At 41.4% G+C, this 15,306-nt stretch overlaps 1 protein-coding gene across 4 annotated transcripts in view; it reads right to left on the reverse strand.

The window, feature by feature from the left end:
- Positions 1-14,580, reverse strand: part of camsap2b (calmodulin regulated spectrin-associated protein family, member 2b) — a 53,279-nt gene extending 38,699 nt beyond the window's left edge. For all 4 annotated transcript variants that reach the window (XM_049597928.1, XM_049597927.1, XM_049597930.1 and 1 more), the window contains exons 1-2: positions 13,913-14,580; positions 3,561-3,820 (exon numbers count right to left, since the gene is read on the reverse strand). In XM_049597928.1, the coding sequence (XP_049453885.1) occupies positions 3,561-3,820; positions 13,913-14,051 (399 nt within the window). In that variant the 5' untranslated portion in view covers positions 14,052-14,580. The remainder of the gene's footprint in view (positions 1-3,560; positions 3,821-13,912) is intronic.
- Between the last annotated feature and the right edge of the window lie 726 nt (positions 14,581-15,306).

A 15,306-nucleotide genomic window follows, 5' to 3' on the forward strand; every position in this document is an offset into this window, starting at 1 on the left:
AAGCCTTGACTGTAGCGTGACTGAATTTATCCTGCTGAGTCCACAAATACACTCACACTCACACTCACACACACACACACACACACACTCCTCCTCTACTTTGCAGAGCCAATCCGATGAATTGAGAAGGGCACAGAGCAGCAATACGAATGGACAGATTAATGTGTGTTACACAAACGAAGGTCAACAGTATTCAGTGGGCTATACTGTAGACTCCATTTGTCTACTTAACGCTGTCATTAAATCACCTGCCGTGCACACAGGATCACAGAGACAAAGAGATATATAGACATACACATGCACTTTTATAGGTGACAAAAGACATGAGGTCATTAAGTGCTGCACCTAATCGCCGCCCATCATTCCCACCTTCATGACACCCTCAATCAATAAGAGATGTAGTAAACACAATCAACTGTAAACATAAAAATGCCCTTGACTAGTGACTTTGAATCAAACAAATAAAACACTGCCTACAACCTGAGAGAGAGAAACATATGTGGGCAGTGGTAGACGTGCTGAAATGTGCTCAAGCTTCAATTAAACATTCAGGAGATAATAATGTCCTGGTCTCATTTAATCCACAAAGATAAGAGCTTGGATGAGACGGAGGTAGGAGTAGGAAAGGACAGCAAAGCCCATGACAGGATGAGAGAGATGGAGAGTTGAGGAACAGTGAGACAGACAGTGAGACAGACAGAGTGAGAGCACGAGAGGGAGGGGAGGGAGAGAGGGAGGGAGGGAGAGAGGGTGCACTGCAATGCAGACACCTTTTGGCGTCAGCAGAAGTGCCCGGTCTCCAGCCATGCGTGTGCTAGCAGTGTGTCTGGATCGGCTGCCACAGACTCACCCTCCTTTCATGACAATAAACGAACGCTTTTGGGGCTCTGAATCTAATCTGCTCTACTCACAGTTCAGTAAAAGGTGTTATGATACTTGCTTGATACTTGCGTCATTACTCAAGCAAACATCCCCCAAATTAGCTCGTTACAGCCTCTCAGATGTGAGGATTTTATGCTTGTCTCCGTTTAAAGGGACATTAAAGAACCTAACCTAACCTTACCTAAAATAAATATCATTCCTCTTACCTGTAGTGTTATTAATTAATCTACATCAGTGGCTCCTAACTGCTGGGTCGCGGTTTCAAAACTGGGTCGCAGGTCCACTCTGAATGGACCACAAGTGACTTGGGAACATGTCAAGTTTGTAAAAACACACTTTTACAATTTTACTATGCAGTTAGTTTGGTATAGGCACTTTGTGCATTTTTATTCATGCCCATCTATCTTGTAACTCCTCTCTGGAGCAAACTGGACTGATTTCATAGTCTATTTTACTTATATTTATTCTTATTTATATGTATTTATTGTGCATAGTGTCGTCTGTATTGTGTGTTTTTTTATGCCACTGTCAAAGACAAATTTCCATTTTATGTAAAGTTTGATGGACATTAAAGAAGTCTAAGTCTAAGTCTTTATGTTTGAATACAGTGAATTTCCAGCACATAGCTTTTACTTTGAAGTGCTGTTTCCTGTTGTAGATAAAGTGCACTTGACAGAGACCGCAATCTAGCTTGATGACATGTCCAAACATAAGTATGTCGCTGAATATATTGAACTGTGTGGACCTTGAACAAATGACTAAGGAGAAATCTGGACCCTGTAGGTGGACCAGTTGGGAACCAGTGACCTAGATTGTTTTTGGTGTGAACTGCCGAGAGTTGGCGATATCGGCTGGTCATTTCATGTAAGAACTATTTTTAGGGCTGTACCCACCTCAGAATGATGTCAGTCGAATCAGACTTGGCTGTTTGAAACAAATATTCAGCAGTGACAGTACTGAGAGGTTGACAGTAACATCTATGTAATAAAGTAAACAAGCCAAGTTAGCCCTCCGAGCTAATGCACGCTAACTACGCAAACAACTGATTAGAAACGTGCAACAGCATTTTTTTTGCCGATATTACATTTAAAAAAAAAAGCCAGAGACTGTATCGTGTTAAGTTGCTGTGAGCTGTAAGAATATAACACTGTCTCAGAGCCTGAACGCACAAAGTTTCTCTTCCTCCGGGGAGCTGCCTGCGTCTCACTCAGACTCATTCTGGGTCTGGGTTTGCAGCTGCCTGTGCCGGAGAGCATTAACCTTCACTTTGCAGCTATATGACAAAAACGTCCCCGGAAGTACACTGACTGACCATATCACCATGCAGAGGGAAGCATGCATCTACTGCAAGCTCACCTAGCACCACTGAGCTAGCTGACATTAGAGCTCAGCTGAGGAGAACACAATTGATGTTCACATCTCGCACTGTGACAAGCAAGAGCTTCTCGCCCATGAGTAGATGCACACTTCCTTCTGCACTATGATACGGTTGGCCAGTGTAATCACAACAATCTTGAGTAACTGGGTCATGATTTCTGGAAAAAGATATTGCTGTTGAGTTTTTCAAATGTATTTGTTCGTTGAAAACCACAAGTCGAGCGCCATCTAGTACCATTATATACAAGAGTGGGCGGACACCTCTACGGCCGATATCTCCAACACTCTGCAACTCACACCAAAACAATTGAGACTGATAAACAGCACTACAGGTATTAGGAAAAATTTGTATATTTGATTTTGGGGTGAACTGTCCCTTTAATATCATTATAAACTGAATATATCATTGGATTTTGGACTGTTGATGACACAATGAACAATATGAACACATTACTAAACGACTAATCTACAAAAAAATAAGGATTTTTCACATTAAGCTGAATCAGTAATGAAAATAACTGTACACTGCAGCCTTATTATGTTCTCCCATCCAGTGCTGCACACAGTATTAACAACACAGTACTAGAATATCTCTAAGGCATGTTTGCCCGGAGTTGTCTAATGACACAGAGACCGAACAGTGAGTAATGGGTTGCTATAGGAAACCCGTCATTAGCGGTTGTTTTTCTCTCAACAGGACAGATCTTGGAGGACAGTCTAACAGTCGGACATATGGAGCCGCACACACAAACATACTATCATATAACTAACTTATTCCCCAATGAGGGGAGACACAGAGAAGCAACAACATCCACAGTTATTATAATCCTGAAATGATTAGCTGATTAATGTATCATTTAGCGAGCATTTGCTGCTTCCAGCTTTTCACATTTGTTGCTTTTCTTTGTTTTATATCACTGCATGTTTTATATGTTTGGGTTTGGACTGTTAGTTAGGCAAATCAAGCAATTTAAAGACATAATTTTGGTCTCTGGGTAACTGTGGGTAATTTCCACTAGTTTTTTACATTTTATAGACAATAAATGCAAATTAATCCTTTGTTGTAGTCCTTACAAATGAACAGACTGCGATCTAAATCCAGCATTTCACACATCTTATCACCACAGTTACCATATATGCATATCAAAGTGTGAACAGTGGTGTATGAAAAAATACAAAAGAAAATGTACAGAAAAAAACGTGCAAAAACATAAATAAGACTGAACTGTGAAATGTAAAAGCAGGAGAAAAAAATCATGATGTTTCAAAATACGTCCTCTGTCAAGTGCATCTCCACTCACCATGTGTATAGGCGTGCTGGTCAGATCTCTCTCAGTGACCAGTCGGTCCTGGTCAGTGACGTACAGGCCTTTCTGAGCCAGGGCCTGGATGACAGCATTGTGTCCCAGTAATGGTTTGACAGCATCACTACGGAGGATCAGGCTCCCCGCTCGGCAGTAGAGCTCTGCGGACTGAAGCAGGCAGGCCACCGGGGGCTTCAGGTGCTCCTGGTTGTACTGGTCCCTGTATAGAGGCTCGGCCAGCTCGTCTGGGACGGCATCTGAGAAGAGAGAAAGACACAAAAATGGAAATGGGATAAACGGGTTAGAGCTGGGTTAGATCAATATGCCCTAAGGAAACTAGGGATGCACAATGTTGTGTTTTTTGCTGATGTTTTCCAACTCATTTCAGCTGATTGCAGATACAGATATATGCACATACTTTTCTCCACTTTGCAGAGAATGTGAAGTAGTGGAGTGAAATTAATATAATAATATCCCTGCTCTTATTATTCTGGCACATGCAGACAAAATACAAGGCTTTTTGAAATGTACACATTCACAGGGCAAAACAAGAAAACTACTTCATTTGGGTTGCATATAAAACATGCATTATTTATTTCTATGTGACATTTTGAAACAAAACTGTAAAATTCATCCTACTTTAACAGCCTTGGATGATGCTCTCCCTAAGTCAATCCTGACATCAGCCATAACCAGGGCTAATTTGACCTATTTTGGCTAATTAAAGTCGCTTAATTAAATACTTGATCTGTCACAGCAGCAGAAATGTTCATTTCAGGTTGATACCAATATTTCATGTTGAAAGGACACTTAAGTATTTTTTTATCCTGGACTCTATTTTCCCATGTTTTTGTGTTTAAGGGACAAATGGCGACACAGATTTTTGAAATTGAAGAGAGGCCGCTGCAGCCACAGCGGTGAATCAGGCTGCAATGTAATCCCTCCGCGCAATTGAGCACCGTCAATTTGCTTCCAGTAAAAGTGCTTGTCTTTGCCACTGAAAGGCGAAGAGAGAAACTAAATTTTCTGTACCTTTTACTGGTCTGTTTGTTATTGTTACCAATTTTCGCTCAAAGACTAGTCTTGTTCTAAAAATCTCGCAAGAGTTGAATTGTTGGAGCCAAAACAACATTGAAATGTTATTGAAAGTTGGCAAGAGGAGTTTGTTGTGTTGAAATACCCAGTGTAGCTGATTGTTATTTAAAAGAATTTCAGTGTCATGGCTGAATATGTAGCTAATTTCAACAATATGGAAATGTGTGTGATTTCAGAATGAGACTTCGCCTTGAGTGCGACTGTTACACACAATAACAAACACATCAGACACTTCTAATAATAATCTGAGCCTGTCAGACGCAAAAAGAAGCACTTTTATTTGATGTAAATTGAAGGTGCAAAATGACATTACATTGCAGCCTGTTTCGCCGCTATAGCTGCAGCAGTCTCTCTCGATACCGGACCAATCTTAAAAAATCGTTGTCTCCATTCGCCACAAAAACATGAGAAGATCCAGGTCCAGGTTAAAAAATACTGAGCCTTTGCCTACCGATACTGATGACATGGTGATATTACAGTTCATCCCTAACATGAACTCCACCACCATCAACAGAGAAGCAAACAGTGAATGCCTATAGAAGAAAATAATGCTACTATTCTTTCCATATTTTACTGCCTTTGCTGTTAGTATGGCTTCATGGCCACAACCACATACAACCAGACACACCCAGTCAGTGACGAGTTAAAGGTCAGTCAGAGGTAAAAGGCAGTTTTCAGGCAGAGAAGGAGAGTTTTCACCATCACAATAATAAGCACACCGATGTCACGTTGCTAATGCTTATCTCACTGAAGATCCACACAGGACATCTTGTGAGCACAAAGCCACAGTGTGTGTGTGTGTGTGTGTGTATGAAGTACACTGTAGCCTCTATGTGTGGAAGTGGAAGAGTATTTTACAAAGCATGGAGTATGTTCTAATCCTGTTACCTCATCCTGTAAATCTGATTTGAAGAACATAGCTGGACACACACACATAGCTACACCTCAAGGACTAACTTCTTCTTCTTCTTTTCAGCTTTTCAGACTGTTGACCTCTTTATTTTCCTTAGTAGGCTTTATAATTGGGCAGGTATGACAGGCACAGCCTCATCTGCTCAGCTGCTGTCTGGTGTACCCCAGGGTTCAATCCTTGGTCCAATTCTTTTCTCCCTGTAGATGCTCCACCTTGGTTTCTTAATTAGTTTTTTTTACCATTTTTAAATTATTGTGTCTCCAAGACACGGTAAGGTTTTATGACCAGGGCCCTCTAGTTGTCCCAAAATCTAGGCTTAAAACCAAAGGGGACCAAAGGAGATACCAATGCAGAGAGGCTTCCTTTAGTGGCAGTGTGAGACGCACTGGGCAGCAGGAGTTTTTGATGCTCCAAGCAGCTGCCATAGTTTAAGGACCAAGAAAATCTGCACAGGACATATGGGAGGGAGGTGAATGGGTCAAACAAACTCAGGTCTTTCACCCACAAGATCGCTGTTTGTGTTTTGTGTAAACCAAAAGTGAATCGAGTTATTTTAATAATATTGTAGTGTGTTAATATATGTGGCATGCTGTGCACGTGACATGACATCAGATTAGTGACAATCGTACTTATTTTAAGCCAAAGTTTTTTTTCTAAACTAATCTTAGTCCTTTTGTTGTCTAAACCTAAGGAAGTAAACCTAAAACAAAGTCTTTAACCTACGTTCTGAGTTTATTTTGAAAGGAAACTACATGCATTTAATGAGCAGAAACTGTGCATTTCTTCTGAGGACGCAATGCATGTGATGGTGTAAATTGACACACAGTTCCTGAACATCCAAAACTAACGCTGGGAGGACCAGAACGTCATAGTTTGATGTTAAGGGCTGTTTAAGGGGATGTTAAAACCAAGCATCAGTATTTGAGGACTGAGAATGTGTTGTCTCCCCCTGGTTATGAAAAACAATTGATGATTTTAAGAAGCTGTTACAAACTCACCTGTTTCGTCATCATCTTCTCCTATAATGTATATTCCTTCTGTACTTTTTATTGTTTGCACTGTACAGCACCTTGTAACTAGTAAGTTTACTTCCTTACTTTCTTCACTCTTTCTTTCTTCATCATACTTTGTTGTTGTTAGCCACATGTTGTGACTCAGAGTTATACTGTACTAGTCATCAATCTCTCACTGTATTACATATAAACCCTATATATATCATCTCTATCTCATCACTTTAGTCAGACCCCTTGGATAGGCATGTGTGTGTTTGTGTGTGTGTGTGTGTGTGTGTGTGTGTGTGGTGACACACTTTTACTGCATGCTCCAGTATGAGTGTGTATTCCTGGTGTGTGGGGTCATTTCCTCTCTGCCCGCCTCTGAATCACACTGAAGGAAATAGAGGACATTAGACGAGTTTATCTTAAAGGTACAGCTTTCTGTTCTTCAGTTTTCCAAAATAACAACACTGAAAAGGCAAAAAAAAAAAGCTCAGCAAAACAACACAATAAAATAAAATATTTACAGCTCAAAATCCATTAAGCTCGTGATCAAACTCTGCAGTTTTCCAGTTGCTGTGGTTAGACCAGCCCTCCCATGCTCCAGCGGTGGGCGATGAAAAGATATATTTAAAGCAACAGGCAGATGTTGAACCACATCAACATCTACTTCAGAACAAGCCCTCCTGCGTCTAGTAACAGCGATTAAATCGATCCAACTCTTGTCAGAGTGTCTTTAAAGCTTATTAATGAAGCTGTAGCCTCTGAGAATACAGATATGGCAACAAAAGTGACGTCTGTGCAGAGCAACTATGGTTCTTTTGTTAGAAATGGTTAGCTACAGTACACTCTTTGAAGACGATCCCTCAGAAATTCACAGACACAAGCTTTCTTTTCAGATAATGGCAGTTTACGTTTAAAGTATTTAATCAGATGACCTTTTTTAATGAAATCCTTTCAAATAAACATTTAACAAAAAGAACAGCAGGCTACAATAGCTTTTCTAGAGTTCATGAAAATCTGCCTCGTCAAGTAAAAACCCTCTCCTTTGTGTTGGCCATCAAAGAGGAAACAGACAGGAAGTAGCTGCCACAGGAAGTCCAGGCACGTAGAAGAGTGCTCTGGAGACCCCCGGGATCACAGCTCAGCATACACAACGTCACGGTCAGCAGCGTTTATCTCTGCTGGCTAACTGCTCTTTGTTAAAAAAACAAATTCAGTTCACCGTCTGGGTTGCAAAGAAATGATGATCTTGAAGTGATGATCTTGAAAGTTCTTTGTCATCTATTATGTCATCTATTATAATAAACTGAATAGCTTTGGATTTTTTGACTGTTGGTTGGTTAAAAAATACCATTTCAAGAAGTCGCCTTGGGCTCTGGGAAACATTTTACTGACAAAACCAATAGTCCATTAACAGAGGAAATAATTGGCGGATTAATCGATAATGAAAATAATCGCTAGTTGGAGCCCTACACCTGCAGTAAATGATTTTTTTGGATACTTGGGTACAAGCTGAAACAAACTTCTTCATAAGTAGTATTTAAAAGTATTTAAAAAGGGACAGTGCATATTAATACGTAAATATGCCAGATTATAGCCGTAGGCTAGCTTTATTTACACCTCCAACAGTTACAGATCAACATTATCTTTTATTTGGAGTCGTGTTTCTGGCCACCTGATGGATGTGAGTCCAGTAGTCAATCTTTTAGCTCTGATTTTGGTCTCTACCAACCCCTGAGGGAAATATCTGGCTCTTTAGCTGCTAAATGCTCAACTATTACTGTAGGGCTTTTCCACTGGCACTTTTGACAGGGCATTTTGCATTGATCTGTGCCTCCATTATGTGTCTCTATGCGCTGAGTTGTGCCAGGTTGTTCCCATTATGAACCATCTCCAGGTTTGGGTTAAAGCGCACCCGACGACCTCCAAGAGGGGTGTGTGATGTCAAATGGACTTCGTAATCATCAAGTATGATTTAGCAATGATTTAACTCTGTTTTTAAAGCGCTAGATGCCAGGCAAAATCAAGACAAAACAGCCTGAAAATCCATCATGGTGACCTGATTCACTTTCCTCCAACTTCTTCAGTCTGCTTATGAAACACTGAAAGAGAACAGCTCCTCATGACTCAAATCAGTCTCTGGCAGATTCACACTTTCCCCCACTTCAAGACAAACTTTGGGAACAGATAGAGTAGGCCTTGTGAATATGTCAGAGAGTGTAGATGGTAGCTTCTTGCATTTTTCAGATGGATAAGAGGTAAGCAAGTTAAGAAGATAAGCGTGCCATCAGTTACAGACGCACTTTCAAGCAGGTAGTCCTGTGGAGATGCAAATCCGTGCAACACTGGGCTGATGCGCTGAGTCAAAGTGAGTCAAGCCAAGCCAGCACATGTGTGGAAAAAGGCTCACCAGCGAGCTGCAAACTGTGTCTAACTGTGTCATTTTGTGCTTCGCAGTTGGCTCACAGTTGGTTTTTACAACTTTTCTGTTGAAAACAACTGTCTGCTGCGGCCAAAAACGACAATGAGAACAGGAAGAGTGAACCAATCCTCTCTACCATCTGAGCTGCAGGATGGATGCCAATGTAGGTTACCTGTCATTGCATTTTGCCACATGATGGCTGGCAGCAAATGTATCCATATACTGGATATCCAATATTTATTAATTTTCCTGCACTACATGCTGTGGAAGTTAGTGGACGACTCTCATTTCAAAGCAGAGTAACATATGAAACAGAGAGCACAAAGCCATGAAAATCACTGCACAGCCGTTAGTCGATCAAAGCCTAAAAGTCCCTACACTTCATGTAAGGAGTATGCATGTTTCCATTCAAGCCAATCCCTGCCCCATCTGATTTCACTGATCAGCTTCCTCATAGCTTCAGAGGCAAAGCAGTATTTTTTACTCTCTTGACTTTACATGATGAGATTTTTCATTGTTTTAAGTGATGGAATTCATGGATTGCATTTCCAGCTATCTGATGGCATCCTCTCAATGAGCTGAATGAAAGGTCAGTGTCGATGACCTGTGATGATGTCGGTTACATCACTGCTGTCCAGACAGAATCATTGTGGTTTCTGTGCTGCAGCTGATAACGTGAAATCACACTCTGGTGTAAACTCACCACTCAGACTTGATATATTATTCAAATTATAACCATATATTGCTGCTGAGTGCGGTTACACTGAGGCATCACAGAGATAAACAAATGTCAGACAGTGAGTGACCAGTAACCACCAGATACATTAGCCTCAAGAGAACTCTGCAGAAATCAGCGCTGTTCAGGCATTGATTCTAAAAGTCCCCCTCCACACAGACATGTGTTTCACTTGTTGTGACTTTACTTGGATGTTTGGGCCTCACTGTGCAGAGTTAATTATGTGCAGACTTTCTTCACATCCATATTCTGAATAAAGGGTTCAGGTTAGTTTATCTCCACTCACTTTAAGGGACAGCTCACCCCTAAATCTTACCTGTAGCGCTGTTTTGGTGCGAGTTGCCGAATGTTGGAGATACTGGCCGAAGAGATGTCTGCCTTCTCTTGAGTTTAATGGAACTAGACGGCACTCGGCTTGTCTCTGTCCAGAAATCATGACCCAGTTACTCAAAATAATCCACAGACCTTGTTATGTTGAGTTTCATGTAGGAACTATTTTCTCTCTAGCGCACGACACCCGCCAACTGTATCACCACGCAGACAGAAGCATACACTCATGGACAACAGGCTCGTGACAGTGCGAGATGTAAACATTAATGGCATCGATGTTAATGTTTGAGCTGTAACGTTAGCTAGATTAGTGGTGCTAGGTGAGCTAGTGGTAGATGCACACTTCCTTCTGCGTGGTGATACGGCTGGTAGAAAGAAAATAGTTGCGATATGAAACTGCTCACAACAAGGTCTGTGGATTATCTTGAGTAGCCGGGTCATGATTTCTGGAAAGAGACATTGCTGTTGAGTTTTTCAAATGTATGTTTTGCCACTTTGAGCACCACAAGCCATCTAGTTCCATTATATTCCAGAGAAGGCAGACATCTCTACAGCCGGTATCTCACACCAAAACAATCTAGACTGATAAATAGCTCTACAGGTAAGAGGAAAAATATGCATTTTTGACTTTGGGGTGAACTGTTGCTTTCATATGTACTAGTTTGGAAGCAAATCGTAGTTCAAAATGCAACACAAAACCTCAAACACTCACACACACAGTGAAAAAGCAGAGCAGTCTAATATGTCTTCAAACATGCCTGGTGGGGTCTTTTAGCAAGACATGAAAACATCAGTCTGGCACTTAGACACTGGTGTTAAAATCTGAGGCGATCTTTGTTGGTCATGTGATGCCAACATGGAGACACATCAGGACAAAAGTGTGGAGACAGTTAAGCTGTGCTCTGACATTCATTACACACCCACTCACTCACAGATCTCCACATGCACCAATGTGTTTTGCCTCTTCTTCTTCTTGTAGTAAATCACTTTGTTTTAAAGAGTGTCGTATGAATATTTTAACTTCCTTGCACACTTTGCATATGTGGTCAGCACATAGTTTCAGTACAGACTTTCAGCTGATGAGAAAGTTGTTATATCTGAGCATCGTCCGACTCAAACCATCTCTCATCCGTCCAAACTAGGCCAAACAAGGCTCTGAGGACTGGTTATGAATTGGGCCACAGTTCTTGGCGGTGCTGGGAGCTGAAACTGTGTCACTACAGGGATGGGAAAAAACAAGGCAGCGGCAGCAGTACGCTAACAGCCGCAGGATTTGTTGAACTGAGACACGCTGCTGTCCTGTGTCTCTCCAACATTTCATGCTCTCTGAGAGTAAAGAGTCACGTGCAGCTCTGTTTGGCGCTCGCTGTTGGACCAGTGGGTGTGATTCAGAGGTCTGCCTTTTGATCTGTCTCTTTCTAGGTTCGTCTGTCTGTGCGGTGGCCACTCGGAGGCTCGGAGTATCATACATGGAGGAGCAGCCGTTAAAAGCATTCATTAGGAGCTGGAGTAAACTTCTGGGCTGAGAGCCGGCTGGAATTACTCAGTCTTTATGAGAGGAGGCCGCCAGACCACACTGAGGACAGGAGACAGGCCAGAGCTCGCATACATGTAGTCACACGCGAAAAACATTTACTGACACACACATACATGTCAAAACATCACCGTTATGACTGTGAGCTGTTATACTGTATTTTAAAAGGAGTAACTTTAGTAGAGCTGAAACAACTAGTTGATCAACAGCAACTACTTTTAACAGTTAAGTCAATAATGGAGTCATTTTGGAGTTTGTCTTTGTCTTATGTGGCAGTAAACTGAGTATCTTTGGGTTTTGGACCTCTGGTCAAACAAAACAAGACATTTTAAGACGTCACCTTCAGCTTTAGGAGAGTGTTTTGGTCATTATTCACCATTTTATTACCTTTTTGCGACCAAGAGATGAATCATTTAAGCAATTTTTCAAACAAAAACACCAAACATTTCCTGTTTCCAGTTTCTCTATTGTGGGGATTTGCTGCTTTTCTCATCTAATGTGACAGTAAACTGAATATCTTTGGGCTCTGGAGCCTTAGTGGGACAGAACAAGCACATTTAAGACATCATCTTGGGCTTTAACAAAGTGCGATGAGTGTCTCTCTCAAGCAAATGTCCATTATCCACTCACTCCACAGCAGGAAACATCACTTCAAAATACAAGCTCTGCGTCAGAAATTTGCTGTACTTAAAAATGAAGTGTGTTTTTTACTTGACACATTTGCGAGTCACTCAGAATGGACCTGCGACCCACTTTTGGACCGCGACCCACCAGTTGGGAACCACTGTTTCAGAACACTGAGATTGGCCTCAAGCTAAACAAATGGAGCAGAGATATTCAACACCTTTAAAAACCCCTTCAAGATAATTTTTAACCAAATTTAAGACTGTTTTTTGGACTAATCCTCTTTTTCTTATTCAATTAAGCACTTCAGGTAAGTATAAAGGTAAGTAGTGCATATGTAGTCCCGTCTAGAGGTAGGTTTTATGTAGGAATATGGTTATTAGTCAGTTAGGTTAACCTACATTTAGCCAACAGGTAAGTACAAGGATAAAGTAAAAAGACAGTTTAACTTTGAAAGACCAAAAATTTGGACTTTCATCCATCTTCTGTGATCGCTTACCCTCTTAGGGGTCACAAGAGGGTTGAAGCCTATCCCAGCTGACACTGGGTGAGAGGCAGGGTACACCCTGGACAGGTCACCAGACTATCACAGGGCTGACGCATAGAGACAAACAACCATTCACACTCACCATTGAGAGTCACCAATTAACCTGCATGTCTTTGGACTGTGGGAGGAAGCTGGAGTACCCAGAGAAAACCCACGCTGACACAGGGAGAACATGCAAACTCTGCACAGAAGGGCTCCCCCACAATGGGGTTCGAACCAGGAACCCTCTTGCTGTGAAGCAACAATGCTAACCACTGCACCACCACGCCACCCAAAATCAACTTTAAGATGAATAAAGACTATTTAATTACTATTTAAAGGCCTAATATTTATCTAAGAATTGAATTTAAGGAATGTTAAGACTTTTTCAGGACCTGGTTTGTTTTTTTCCAGACACCAGAGTGCAAGACAGTTCATTTTCCATGTGTATAGAGTGACAAATGCATCCTCACTTGTTGACATCTGTCTTTGTGTTCTTAAACACTGTCGGCCAGCTCTCGCCTTCTACTATTTTGTATTTTAGTTTGTTTTTATGGGTGTGACTGAATGTTTGTGTGTGTGTTGTGTGTGCAAACGTGCTTGCCTCAAAAAATACATTCAATTGCCATGAATTTCCAGACATGACTGACTCAAGTTACAGCACAGAGTCTCTGCATCTGTTGATCAGCCATCAAACAGTGACAGCTGACAGTAAAGATCTGCAGTCAGACTGTTACATAATAGGTTTAGCCTCACACTCCTGCAGTGGGGGGGATAATTAGCAATAGCCCAGCAACAGGTTAGATCAATGACACTGTGACATGAGCAGCTGATTTGACCACCAGGGAGATGTTGTTGTATGGAAAACAATGTAAACAACACATAGAAATGCAGCAATTACACACTAACGCTCTTTTTTGGTGCCTTTTCATTGGCTTTAAAGAGAGGAAATACCTCAGTGTTATTTATTACAACAAGGAAGGAGCATTAAAGTAGTTTAATTGTGTTTGTCTGACAGTGAGTGTCTGTTTACAGGCTGTTGTTTACTAAATATCCCCCCTGGTCCAACACGACATCAGTTCACATTATTACACACGCTAGATGATTATCTGAACTGTGTTTCCCACTGATTTCATCCAAAGATGAGGAAGATATAAGAGGCGCCACCTACCCGAGCCGAAAGCCTTGGCCACCAGCCACGTCAGGCTGCATGATATCTTGGCCCTGGTGAAGTCGTAGTGATCGAAGCTCTTGATGGCAGGGACGATGAAGGTCCGTCTCATCCCTCTGTCATCTGCCGCATCTCCCATCTTCTCTCTTTCGGGATCCCGCTACACTGCAGCTGGAGGATCAGTCAGCCAGAGGAACTCCTCCTGACTGCGGATGACATCCCGTCCAGAGGAATTCAATGCAGCAAAATTTCCCCTTCTCCTGAAAAAAAAAAAAATAATGGAAAAAAACTTTGGCCTGGTTGTTGGAGAGCACGACGAGTTTCTACAGCACAGGGGCGCTCCTCGGTCACACCAGCACCATCCTCACTTTAATGTCTCAGTAAGATCCTTAAAGCCAGACACAGCAGCGCAGTTTAGCAGCAGGATTTCTCAAGATTTCCTCCATTCCCTGGCATTATCCCCCTCAGGTTGTCCGACATAACGGAGCAGCTGTGCGGCACAGGAGCGGAGCTACAGTCCGACACCAGCGGACACTTTCACACATCAACTACAGACGCTGTTTGTGTCCATGTTGATCTTGTTTCTCTTTTGTAACAGTTTTCCTCTGCCCCTCTATCTGATCTCTCCGCGGCGTCTTCTCTGCGCTTTTCCTGCGGCACTGATAGGAGGATAGAGCGCACTGCGCATGCGCGATCCACCCACCCAGTCTATTCAGTCCTGACAGGAGTCACCACAGTGTAACACAAACCAAGGTGGAGTTCACTGGCAGGATGGTCTCTGACTAAAGCCCAGATGTTGCTTCAGTGGACACATGGGCAGAAAAGAGATTATTTTTCTGTATGTAATTCTTCATATATATCTGGAACAATGAACAATATGATTTTTGGAACTGTTTTAAATGTAGGCTATTTTTACATTGAATTGTCTTGTTTGTTTATGTATGTTCATTATGTCTATTTTTAGGTGAAGCACATAATGCCCTTATTGTGAAGCTTTGTGCTGCATTTCTTGTATGAAAGGTGCTATATATATATATATATATATATATATATATATATATATAGATATAGATAGATAGATAGATAGATAGATAGATACATACATATCTATATCTATCTATCTATCTATCTATCTATATATATATGAAGTTTATTGTTATTATTATTAATGTCAGATTCACAGACACTCATGATGCATTTTGTAAGAAAGAAGAAGAAAGAGTCATAAATACACGTTTTATTTTTCATTAGACATCTGGAAAGATATACTTAAAAAATTAAAATTAATTACAGGCTACTTGAGGGCAGACTTACAGAAGCCCTTAGGGGCAAGGCGATTTTCTACATTTATGTCCTACATAGGGGATAAATCAGCACTGATTAGAAAAAAAATA

This window comes from Epinephelus fuscoguttatus, linkage group LG15 (genome assembly GCF_011397635.1).
Source record: "Epinephelus fuscoguttatus linkage group LG15, E.fuscoguttatus.final_Chr_v1".
Lineage (NCBI taxonomy): Eukaryota > Metazoa > Chordata > Actinopteri > Perciformes > Serranidae > Epinephelus > Epinephelus fuscoguttatus.